Source organism: Astatotilapia calliptera, chromosome 11 (genome assembly GCF_900246225.1).
Source record: "Astatotilapia calliptera chromosome 11, fAstCal1.2, whole genome shotgun sequence".
NCBI lineage: Eukaryota > Metazoa > Chordata > Actinopteri > Cichliformes > Cichlidae > Astatotilapia > Astatotilapia calliptera.
In genome coordinates, this window is record NC_039312.1 from 10,559,019 (window position 1) to 10,572,453 (window position 13,435).

Here is a 13,435-nt window from a genome sequence, read left to right on the forward strand (position 1 = left end):
GTGTTTTCACCCATGAAGTGTAATACTTGGTTATTCCAGAAGATGGTGCAGTGCTACAGCCAGCTCAAGAGCTAGCAAATAAAGTGTCTCTGGAAGTATTTGATAGATTTAGGATTTAGTACATTAAAATCTCAGAATAAATCTTTGTGATATGTGGTTAGTGGTGCTAAGAAAAGTTGGTAGTTGCGGGGCTGTCATTAAAGGCATCGTGAAATTGCCCTTTGACACCATCTGTCACGCCCTTTGGATTGTGAGTCATGTGTTGAGGCTCAGTTTTGTTGTGGGCAAAGAAAAAGTTTAAAGATTAACATGTCTGCAGCTTCGCAGCCTGCAACCAAAGAAACTTTTATAACATCCGGACACAAGGTGAGTTGCCTATACTTTTGCTTAAAGCTTTTTTGTGCCCACTTTGCTGGAGAGAGTTTAACATTTGTGAAACTCTGAAAGAAATGGATTACTTTATGAACCAGTATTTGTTTTTCCATCTACCTTCTTAATCTTACAGCTCTAAATAGACTTTAATATAGGAGGTGCTATGTCTGTGCATTGAGTGTTTCTGTGTATCAGTGTTGGGAAGGTTACTTTTAAAATGTATTCCACTACAGATTACAGAATACATGCCCCAAAATGTATTTTGTAACGTGTTACGTTACTCAATGAGACAGGAAATGAAACAGGAAAATACCGCCGTGTAATCCATTTATTTCAACAAAGTAACTGTATTCTAAATACCACCTTTTTAAACGGTAACTGTAACGGAATACAGTTACTTATATTTTGTATTTTAAATACTTAATGGCGGTACATGTATTCCGTTACTCCCCAACACTGCTGTGTGTGTAGTTTGCTGCGATTGCCTTTAGGCTGTAGCTCAGGTGGCAGAGCAGGTCAGCCACCAATCAGAAGGTCGGTGGTTCGATCCAGGGCTGCCTCCTGGCTGCATGCCAAATATACTTGGGCAAGATACTAACCCCATGTTTGCCTACTGGTGGTGGTCAGACACCGGTGGCGCCAGTGTCCGGCAGCCTCGCCTCTGTCAGTGCGCCCCAGGGCAGCTGTGGCTACAAGGTAGCTTGCCATTGCCAGTGTGTGTGAATGTGTGTGTGAATGGGTGAATGACTGAATGTAGTGTAAAGCGCTTTGGGGTCCTTAGGGACTGAGTAAAGCGCTATACAAATGCAGGCCATTTACCATTTTTACCATTTAGATTGATTGCTTACCTAATATAAAAGTAAATAACATTCATTTAGACTGTGCGTTAACAAATATTGAAGAGGGGGGGGGGGGGAAATCAGTGTATTGACAAATGATGAATAAATAATGTAAAATAAGCATCTTTTCTGTTACCTTACACGGTTGGATGACACCACCTGTCAAACTGTCTCTTTCACTGTCACAGGAAATGTAATCTTTTTCACTCACACACAGACACTCTGTGTTAAGTTCTTATAAGTTCAGCCCAGTGAAAGTGCATGAGCCATCTAGTGGGAAAGTCAAACATGCAGTGAACCTCAAACCTCAATGCTCAGAAAAAAAGTGACAAAAGGGGAAATCAAATAGGTTAGTACCTTGAATTCCAAAGTCACATTTAATGTTAATATAGTGCACATTCGGGAAGCTGAAAGAACCCAGGTGGAGCCGCCCTCTTGATTTACAGTGGGGGGTTTGGCATACTAAATTGCATTGAAAGTTCTTTGGTGTAGTCCAGTAGTTAGCACCTGCTCTGGGAAATATTATAGCAATTCCTGAACTGAGTTAACAAGCAAAATGCAATGTTCTCATTTTCTCAAAGGAAACTATTAAGAAAAGGAGAAAAAAAAGGAGAAGAAAAACGGATATACCAGAATCCCTTTTTGATTGAAATGAATAAAAGAGGTGAACTGAAAAACTCACTGTGGACAATTAAATGCTTATTCAAGCTAGAAATGTTGAGACACACACACACACACACTCACTCACTCACTCACTCACTCACTCACTCACTCACACTCTGACATTTCTGGCCTGAGGATTGTAAATTCCCTCAATCCAGGTGTATCAATCAAAAATGTCACGCATGCAAAAATATCTAACTTTGATGACTAACATCTGCTGAAATGAGTGATCATGCCCACCAGCACAGTGATCAGGAAGAATACAATAATTTGCTGCTTTGATAGAGAATTACATGTTGCCAGAGTAAGTAGGAGCTCCTGTCTTACCTCAGTGCTATTGCACATTAGCTTACATTTTGGCTTCTATTTCAAGATGTGGATGCTGGTTCTGAGTATTTCGAACCTCATTTTGTTAAGTCAGGATGCATTTTATAAAGAAAGAGTACTAATAGCATTAAAGCATTTTGACAGATTTGACTGTATGTAGTAGATAGAAATAGTAGAATAGCATTTTTACCATAAAGCACTTTGAGTGCTCTAGTTCATTCAAATTCATATAAACTTACAGGGAATTCTAATTATTTCAGGTTGATTTCCACATTATATGTGTAACACACATGGACAGCTCATAATGAGCAAAAATGAAAACAATAATAACACCAGGCTGGTTTACAAAAACATATTTTTCAGTGTGATTTCAAAGAAATTGTGTAAACAACCACTTTATTTAGTGGTGGTTTCAAATTGGATGCATTAGGCTTTTCCTTTGTCACAAAAAAAGTACCTCCTAACTGTGCAAAAGTACAATGCGTTATCATAAAATTACAAATTACTAACACTATTTTTGTTATTAGTTGTTTATTTTATTTTTATGTGCACATTATTTTAGTGCTAAATATGTCTTTATGTCTATATCTGTGTACATTTAGAGGATGTGGTAAAAATATATGTAAAAAGACTGAGTGCCCGTTTTTGTGTGTTTGTATGCACTGTGTGCACAAGTGCAATGTACATGTGTGTGTAGAGACATGGTAATAGCAGCTCCAGGAACTCCTTGTGAATCAGTCTTTCTTACGTTGGCCGTGAGCCCCATTCCCATTGGCTGGTCTGGTGGGGGTTGGTGGGATGAGGGTGGTAAGTGGCAAGATAAAAGGAGCAAATGTCTCTTGTCCTGCTTACACACACACACAAACACACTCACCACGTGCCTAGCTGTCGGTCTCTTTGTGGACGCTAAAGGAAGAGATCCACTATCCAAACACCGCTGCTGAAGCTGAAGCTCACCTGTAGATGTGAGTATACAGACACACACAGATATTCATGCAACATGTGTAATCCTATTTGGGATAAGGATAAGGATAAGGGACTCACTTGTCATCTCAACAAGGGACAGAGACTTGCAGGGTGAAACACTTGTTGAATGATAGCAGTAGTGGAGCTCAGGGGGCAATGTTCATATGCTGTTGTGGCACTGAATCAGCAGTTTGACAGTCATTTCTGTTCAAATACGGTGTCTTTAAAGCTTGTGTTCTTGTGCTGCTATTCATTTAATTGCAAAAGGTTTGCTTGTTACTGTGAGACGTGTGAAATGGAAATTAAATGCGTTGAAATAATTCAATGTTAACACGAACAAGGAAGCCTTGATGGTGGCTTGATTTGAACAGATTCATGAAACTGACACTCTGTTATGAAACCATGCCTGTACTCTATACAGTGAATGCAAACGGAGCTTTTGGGCTGTTTAAGTTGTGCAAGCAATGCACATTTTCAATGACTGTTTGTATAAACTAAGCAGGATTGAAAAAGGAATACTTGTAGCTGTTATTCTGGCAGATACAAAAACTCCCCTAAATATTGTGACTTAAAACTACATTTCCAGCATGTAGCATCAGCTATGTGCTGTGCTGCTGCTGTCTCTGTTCACAGACTTGGATATAATATGGAGTGCTCTACTTGAAGCATACTGATGCTGAATTACTCGTATTTTTTAAAAAAAAATTTTTGTTTACTTGAAAAAAAAGTTACTTTTCTTTTTTTAATTTAAAATGACATCACTGTCTCTTCTGTTGTTCACAGGTTGTTTTGGTTTATTGTGGGCAGAAGTAACACACATAATTGTATGGATGCTTCTGTTGTGCTTAGCAGAGGTGTGGACTCGAGTCACATGACTTGGACTCGAGTCAGACTCGAGTCATTAATTTTATGACTTTAGACTTGACTTGAAAAAATGTTCTAAGACTTGTGACTTGACTTGGACTTTTACACCAATGACTTGGGACTTGAATTGGACTTGAACCGGTTTACTTGAAAAGACTTGATATTTTACCCCAAATATAAAATTTAACATGCATATTATATAGAGATTGAAAATGTGACGTCATTCACGGGTAGAACCGCAAAGGATTCTGGGAACTCGTGGCAAGCGGTACTAGCGCACGCAGGCTTTCAATTAAAATCAGTTATACAGCGATAAAAAGAAACACAAAAATGTCAAGAAGCCGTTGTATTATTAACTGCAATAGCCGGTCACATGACAGCCACGGGAAGCCGACGGGTAAAGAGATCGGTTGTTATCGGATTACGTCGTTGAAGAGAAATTGTTCGAGCCATGTTTCCGAAGTAACAAAGATGCGACGGATGGCCTGGATTGCAGCCATTCAAAGATCAAATATAACGTCCCAGAACACTCCAGCTCACAGGTTAGTTTGCTCCAAGCATTTACACGAAGGTCAGTGTTTTTTAGTAGTTAATACGTCATTTTCATAACATAATTGGTGATATAGGTTACAAGCAAGTCTGGCGCTGAACAGAAATTGTCGCGCTATGCTCCTTTGTTTATTGTGCATAAATAGTGAATTGTCCTGACACAATATTGCGTTTCGCTTCTGTTATTAAGGTACATTGACAAAAACATATACTTTTATTCACAGTTTAAAACAGGTTTTTTGTATCACTAATTGCCCAGTACGATTACAGCATACAATATTGTTGTCACTGCTACATTTCTGTAACGCTACCAGAAATTATTTCCACTACTAATTAATTACCGTTGAGCTCAAAGGTCCTATTAATAAACGGTTAAGGAATGTGTATTTATGACGACAATTTGTGAGACTGGTAAACTTATGATACGTACGATGGTCTTTCGTTCTACACGGTGCATTTCAAGGTCCTGTACCCATCCGTCGGTAAACTGTACCTGGGCTTGTTGCAGTGACCTGAAGTTACTAAACTTCATGAGTGTATGCACTCACTCCAAGAAGCGTATAATTATAAATATGCATATAAATATGCTAAGATGAGATAGCTGACTTCATCTAACTAGCAAATGTTGTCCAGGCTACGTTGGTGATACAGTTTTTTTTAATGTGTATGATATTTTTGTCATGCGATTTTAAAGCCGGTCCTACAACCGCATCCAAGAATAACATGCAGCTTATCTCAGAACTGTCGGTGAAAATTATTCTTGGAGCTAGGTTTAATTGAGCTGCATTTTAAAGAGGTGCAATTTCACAATTTGTGTATATTTTCTAAGTTCACTATTGCTTAGTGTGCTCTTGTATATTTAGAATTGTTTGTCTTTGTCCTTTTTTCCTCTCTCTTGTCTTTTCCTTTTATTGTTCTGGTCACATGTTGAAAGCTTTGTCTCTTTATGGCTCAGCTTAAGAAATCACCATCTAGCATTTCTAGTATTTACAGCACCTTGATTGTCATATACTTGCAGGAAACTCATTTTAGAGATAATACTAGACTGAAAAGAACCTGCGTTGAGAAAACTTATCTTTCATCGATTTCCAGTAAATTAAGAGATGTTGCTTTTCTTATACATACTGTAGAGCTTCTCCTTTTGTTCATGGTAAAAGCATTTCTGATTCTGCTGGCAGGTTTATAATCTTCTTGGAGCACATTTCTGACATAAAGGTGGGTCTTGCTCCCAAATGTGATGGAAAAATCCCTTTTTAGACAGGTTTTATCAGTGCTGCCAGGTTTGTGCCAATTTCTGATGTTTCTGAGTGTTTTTTTTTTTGAATGTCTGTCTTTGCGTATATTAGGAAATAGACTGTAGTCAACAGGATTTAAGAAAGGGTTATGCATAAAAGTGTCTTTATTACTCTGCATTAAAATCTTTATAAAACTGGGATGTTATTGGTGCCATTTCTGCTGCCCTTGGCATTTTTAGTGTCAGTGATACCTTTTATGTAGATAAATAAAGCATATATAAATGTCTAATTTCCAAAAAATGATTTTGGCTTTTACATTGTGACAGGAATGTTTTTTCAGGTGCAAATTGACTTGATGTCATTCAATTCCATTTTATTTATATACACCAAATCACTACATGCTTTATAATGTAAGATGGAGACCCAACAATAACACAAAGAAAACAGAGAAAATTAATTCAAGAGAGATATGTTCGATAGATTATAGGCCATTTGAAACAGTTTCAACACCCCTGCTCTGGATCAGAATCTGAACTGGAGCGTCGAGGTTTCACAAAGCTGTGAAAGCCCAGGCTGAACCTTTTGGAAGCAGGCGGTCACATTCCTGCTAGAGATGTTTATCAGGTCTTTTAATACAGGCATACTCCCTCAAACTCTGAACCAGGATTGTATCTCACTGATTAAAAAAACAAGTCGTTAGTATAGTTTATAACTCCTCTCCAACTGCTCTACTAGAAGTTTCAATTCATATTAAAGCTGGATGCTTCTTCTGGATGCCGAAAAGGCGTTTGACAGAGTAGATTGGGATTGGGGAAAAATTTGTTTCATGTGTGATATTACCATACATTTCCTCTCAGGCAGCTTTTGAGTGAAATGACTCAAATTCTGAATATTTTCATTTATATCATTCTACAAGGCAGCCCTTTGCGTTACTGTCTGATCCTGTTATGATCCTGGCACAGTCAGAAATACCATGGGTCATCTGCATGGCCCTTTACGGAGATGACCTTTTGGTTACTTTTGTCCGATCTGTCATGCTCGGTCCTCACAGCCCTTTACATTTTGGCGATTTTTAATAGCAGTCTTAAATCAGGTGTTGTGCCAGCCTGTTTTAAACATGCTGTTGTGCAACCAGTGCTTAAAAAAACCTAATCTCTCATCCTCTGTACTTGCAAACTTCAGGCCTATTTCAAAGCTCCCCTTTCAGTCAATTTTTTTTTAGAAAAGATTGTATTTGTTCAGCTGCAATCTTTTCTATATGGTCACAATGTTCTCGAGAGTTTCAGTCTGGTTTTAAAGCTTTTCCTAGCACTGAAACTGCACTTTTAAAAGTTCTTAACGATCTTTTACGAGCCACTGACTCAGGCGATTCAGCTGTGCTTCTGCTTTTGGATTTGACCGCTGCATTTGATACTGCTGACCACAGCATTTTTATCTCTCGGTTGAAGCACTGCGGCATCAAAGGCACTCCATTAGAGTGGTTCAGGTCATACCTCTCTAATAGGACTTTCTCAGTGAAGATTGGAGATTTTACCTCTTCCACAGCCCCCTTTACTTGTGGTGTTCCCCAAGGTTCTGTACTGGAGCCAATTCTTTTCTCTATCTATATGTTGCATCTGGGTCTTATTTTCAGGAAATATAATATCACTTTTCATTCATATGCTGACGACACTCAGATCTATCTTCAGCTAAAGAGAAACAGTTCTGCCTCCCAAGAAACGTTATTTCAGTGTCTTGGCGAAGTTAAGGTCTGGATGGCCTCTAATTTCCTCAATTTCAACAAAAATAAAACCGAAGTGATCGTTTTTGGACCAAGTTGCAATTCTAGAACCTCACATTTTAATTTTCGCAGTTTAGAACCTTTTATTAAATTGCATGCTAAAAATTTGAGGATTATATTTGACAATAAGTTCACCTCTGAGAAACAGATTAGTTTAGTTGTACAGCGGTCTTTCTTTAAACTGAGGCTTTTATCCACTTTGAGATATTTTTTGTCTTTTAAAAACCTAGAATGGGCAATTCATGCTTTCATGCTATCCCAACTGGACTATTGTAATTCTTTATATTTAGGCATTAGTCAGACTTGTCTTGCAAGGCTCCAGCTGGTCCAGAATGCTGCTGCTCATCTTTTGACACGAACGAAGAGACATGAGCACATCTCCCCGGTGCTTGCCTCGCTTTACTGGCTCCCTGTACATTTTTGAATCAATTATAAAATCTTATTGGTGACTTATAAAGCACTGAATGGACAGGCCCCAGGGTATCAGTCAGACTTGTATTCCCCCTAGAGCTCTTAGATTGGGTGATCTTTTGCTCTTGGCCACACCAAGGTCGAGCCTGGTTCTTAGAGGTGATCGTGCATTTGCGGTCGTGCAGTCTAAATTGTGGAATGATTTGCCTCTCCACATTAGACAGGCTCCTACCCTTAACCTTTTTAAATCCTATCTTAAAACACATTTCTGCTCACTGGCTTTTAAGACTGCATGAGCGTTATTTACTTATTCACTTGTTATTAGCTATTTGGCATTGATGTTAATTGATATTGCTATTTTATTGTGTGTTATTTTATTGTGTAATTTGTATGTTTGTACAGCACTTTGGTCAACACCACTGTTGTTATTAAAAGTGCTATATAAATAAATAAATAGAAATAGAAATACTTACTCCTAAATCTTTCCATGGCTGCCAGGATAAATACAAAAGGAATTTCTCATTTTACTGTCAGAATGAACAGACACAATCTTGTCCCATGTCAGATCCTACATCAAGCTCCCTATGCTAAAGCTCAGCACGCAAAATATTTGATACTGTGTTTCCTCTATGCGAAAAGGCCATGATTTCTTGTCTGAAATCTTTTAAATGTCTTCCACGTTAACTGGAAGCGACGTTACTCCTAATGCCATGACTGCCCTATTCACTGAGGCTACTTTCACTCCTGTTAAATTTAAAAGCTTTCACAGTTCTGCTGGCCAGATAACTAATGCTATTAAACAGGAAATCTCCAGCCTCACCTATTTACTGTATACATGCTAAATTGGGGAGGTCCTTTATTCTCTCACATTGGAAGAAATTAAGTTGATCCTGGCCAGTAAGGCTGTATTAGGCTATTTGAAAGGACCTGGGATCCATGTCTGACCCATGTTAAAAATCCAGATGCCAGGATGTTGTTTGCCTCTAAACCTCTGTAACAATTATTCAATGGAAGAACTATTCGCTATGAAAAACTCAATAAACTGACTAAAATAAAAGAAGAAAGCAATTAGAAAAACCCGAACGACTGTGGCTACGTGACTCCAGGATTAATCAAGTTTTGTGTGCGGAATTAAAAGTGCTAACATGGCTTGCTTTAGTGCCACCTTATTAAAACTTGTAGTTGTAGCTATTTTTATACACACTTCGCAAATGTGGTGCTCAGTCCTTTTGAGGGTCATAAGCTTTGTCTGGCGTGAATGTCCAGGTGATCTATTGTGTAAGGTGACCAGAGTGCAAGAAGGCCAAGGCAAGCACGCTTACAGACACAACTAACTGTAGATGAAGTTCTAGGTCAGAGGTGAGAGATACATTTTGCTGGTAACTGCATTTGTGCCTGCATAGTAACAGTTGATGCAAGAGGTGTTAAAATAAACGTGAAATGAACAAGTCATCAGGAACCATCTGGAGGGGGAGACGGTTGAAACAAACAGCCATGTATGGTAAAAATGTTGCTGATAATGGGAACTTGTCTAACTGTCATTAACTGTTAATCAATCATTAACTGTAACTGATGCATGTTATATTCTTCGCTGACGCAAGAAAGGGCTGAACCCTGACATATTAAAACCATTTTGAAGTGTGCTTTTTAGCGGAGATCTATGCTGATGTTGTTACAGTATACATCTTCCCACGCGTGTGTTTAATAAAATCATCGTTTGACTGAACTCATCTGGGCCAGTGTTGGTTTGTTCTTATCCTCAATATTAAAGAATCAGGATATGTGGCATGTGTAAAAATGCTCAAAATAATGACAATGACTCAAATAACTACTTATTTTAACCAGCGTTTGCAGAAAAGCATCTCTGAATACACAGCCTTGAAACAGATCGGCTACAGCTGCAGAAGACCGCGTCAGATACCACTACTGTCAGGATAACGTACTACGCCCTAAAGCTCTAGTCATCTCAAACTGGTTTCTTGAACACAACGAGTTCTCAATCAAAGACGACAACGTGGTGGAAAGAGAGATTCACATCTTAAATGTGCAGCTGACAAATCTGCTGCAACAAAATGTTTGAGGAATGTTTCCAGCAACTTGTTGAATCTGTGCAGCAAAGAATTAATGCAGTTATGAAATCAAAAGAGGATCTAAGCCAGTACAGGTGATGAAGTGTATATGATTGAGTGAATGTGAGTGTATATGTATTTATTAATGAGTGACTAAATGTAACTTTTAACTGCTTTTATGTATTTTAAACGCCTCATGATCAAAAACTCCGGACATAACTTAGCATCATCTTACAGCAAGATCAAAGGTCAAACTTCTGTGTGCTAATATAGCTGCTCTTTTAAATATTTGGTACCACTCTGTAGTATCTTAATCTTAAAACACACCAAAATCATTTATAAGCAGTCAAAGCAACAACAAAAACTGAAAGGTAATGAGTGTCTGTGGTGTCTTACAGTTGTACCATGGATGCAGCAGAATTTCGACGCAGAGGCAAAGAGATGGTAGACTATGTGGCCGACTACCTAGAAAACATAGAGAAGCGACCCGTCTACCCAGATCTGGAACCAGGATATCTTCGCTCTTTAATCCCCAATGAGGCACCACTGGAGCCAGAAAGCTATGAGGACATTATAAAAGACGTCGAGAGGGTCATAATGCCAGGGGTATATATTATATATATTTTGGGGGTATAAATGTATTCATTTGTGATTTAGATATCTCTGAGGTTCAGGCAACTCTGGTGTAGCAGTTTAAATTTAGTAGATGATCTGGTAGAAACTGGTTGCTGGTTAAAGCTTCAGCTTTTAAAAGGGTTGTTTGCAGGATATTAGGACTCTGTTGGGCCATATAGGATGGTCAATTAGCTGTTCAAAATAAGGAATAAGATGAATTTAGATAACCACTTGTACTATGTTTTGTGTTTTTCCAGGTCACCCACTGGCACAGCCCGTACTTCTTTGCTTACTTTCCAGCAGCATCCTCTTACCCTGCCATGGTGGCCGACATGCTCTGTGGAGCTATTGGCTGCATTGGATTTTCCTGGGTAACTGAAACCTTTCTGTATTCCTGTATCTGACTCAGCATTTCGAAATTAATCCATATCTGAAGTGTTTGACATTTTCATTTGCATTTTGGCCGTGTGGTTTCAGGCTGCCAGCCCAGCCTGCACCGAGCTAGAGACAGTGATGTTAGATTGGCTTGGGAAGATGCTTCAGCTGCCTGAGTGTTTTATAGCTGGGACACATGGCCGTGGAGGTGGTGTCATTCAGGTAACGGTCATTTGTATGTGTTCATTGCATGTGTGCTTTGGTCAAACACTTGGTTGGCTACCACTATCAAGGAGTCCAACCAGCTTCTGCATATTTTAACACTAGTTTGAAGATCAGTGGCTCTAACTGACACTTTTATACATGTTATTGTTTAAAAGTTTCGGTGCAGATTGACTTTGAGAGTCTTTATGTGTATACAAATAACCTGGTTGCCCCTGTGCTCATATTCATCACCAGCTTTTATGCTATTGATTTGTTGTCTCTGCCTCTGTCTGGTTCAATCCAGCAGAAAATTGGCAGGAAATTGCCTTTTAATGTGTCATCCACAGGCAGGCAGAGATGACAATGATGGTGCTGGGATTGTTTCGTGTGGAAAAAGGCTAAGCATTAGTTTGGTGTTCCATTGACAGAAATACAGAAAGCAATAGCTGAGGATACACTCTATATATATGTGTGTGTGTGTTAATGGGATGTTGAATGGTGGAGCATGAGAGCACACTCTGATGACAGATCATTTCATGCCTCCTCTATTGTGACCACCTGAGTGTGAGGGCGTGTTTTTTGTGTGCGTGCTCATCTGGCTCATCGTGTTTTTGTTTCTGTCTTGCCTCTCTCCTGTTTTAGCACGGCTCACTATGGCAACGAATGGGGCTCTTCTCGCTGCAGCAAGGCTAATTGAGTGTTGTGACCGCACGTTGCAGACCTATTATTATAAACCTTATACCAACACAAAGGGGAAGTGGGATGGTTAAAAAAAAACCTCTGGTGACCTTAGAGTTCCCTTTTTACCCCGTATGAATCGTGATGACAGAGAAAAATACTACTTAAAAAGATTACATGTGCTAATTGACTAATGGCTTCAATTTAAAAAAGTGTGTGTATGTTTGTGTGTGTGACCATTATACATTTATTTCAAAAACATGTTAAATTCTTGAAACTACACAGTTCATCTTTAGCAGTACTACATCTTGGCTTCTGTTCTTCTTTTCAGCTGATAAAAGGTAGAATCAAATATACATGAAAAATAAAAGGCTACATTTTCCTATTAGTACAGCTGGGTGTGTGAAAGCTGGAAAAACCCATTGTGTCCTCATGCTTTTCAAAGAATTTCAAAGTTCTTGATATATTTACAAACCAGGATACTCAGTGCATCCAGATATGGTCCCAAAGTCTAATGCGATTTTCACATCGCCTCATAAAACAGTTTGTTACATGGTTTGTTCATTTACAGAGGAGTAGGGACCCTTTATCTGAAAGCCTTTTAAAATAAAAAGGCAACTTTCTACACACAGAGTCATAAACCCAGTTTTACCACCTGACTAGGCAGAAAGCTTTAAACTCCTTCATGATGACTACATTGCACAAGCTCTCAGAGTCGTGATTGGTTAGCGCTTCCCGCCTTCACATCTGAAAATACTTACAATATGCTTCTGGTGAAAGGTTGCATTGTTATTATTATATTTACAAAATCTTCACATTTCAGATGTCCTTATAGCTGGTTACAGATCTATATGCATGTCCAAAATCCTAAAATCACATTCAACCAAGCCTTCCACCCAGCTCTCTAGCACGAGTTTTCAAGCCTCACACTCATCCCTTGGAGTTAGTCAGTGACAAAAGTTTGATTAAAAACCACTGATGTAATTTCTTTCTGCTGATTTGTGCCTATTAATTGGGTGATTTTAACATTTCATTGATCTCCTTGTGAAAAGGACTCCACAAACCTTAGAAGCCATGCTTCACTTTATTAATATCCAGCTCCAACAGTTGCCACTGTATCAGCTGGCTGGTTGATGATTATTTTCAAACAACAATTTCCAAATTTCTTTTTTTCTGGTCTAAACATGAGTCATGCAGTCAAAGGGACTATCCACCAGCACAAAAACTTTACATGTTTAATCAAACAAAGTTTCTCAAAGTTTCATACAGACATAGTTAATTAACAAAAGAGATATAACAGAATCCTTATCATTAAATAATTTTCATAGGGGACCACAGACATCTCAGATTGAAATGTATATAGACATGCATAACATATCGTCTCGGGTTTAAAGATGGAAATTAAATTCTCTATTAATAGCTTTCATTATTCTAAAATGAAATATAAATAATAATTGAATGCCTAATTTTTTTACAAGTAAAGAATTA

The 13,435-nt window shown here is 38.5% G+C and overlaps 1 protein-coding gene across 4 annotated transcripts in view; it reads left to right on the forward strand.

Moving 5' to 3' along the window:
• The first annotated feature begins 254 nt into the window (after positions 1-254).
• ddc (dopa decarboxylase) overlaps positions 255-13,435 on the forward strand; it is a 31,112-nt gene continuing 17,931 nt past the window's right edge. Inside the window, exons 1-4 of one of the 4 annotated variants that reach the window (XM_026185264.1) lie at positions 255-366; positions 10,474-10,681; positions 10,948-11,061; positions 11,168-11,287. In XM_026185264.1, coding sequence (XP_026041049.1) covers positions 10,481-10,681; positions 10,948-11,061; positions 11,168-11,287 — 435 coding nt within the window. In that variant the 5' untranslated portion in view covers positions 255-366; positions 10,474-10,480. Of the gene's footprint in view, positions 367-2,999; positions 3,167-4,545; positions 4,574-10,473; positions 10,682-10,947; positions 11,062-11,167; positions 11,288-13,435 lie in introns of those variants that run through there. The other 3 variants (XM_026185266.1, XM_026185263.1, XM_026185265.1) reach the window with 3 other exon arrangements.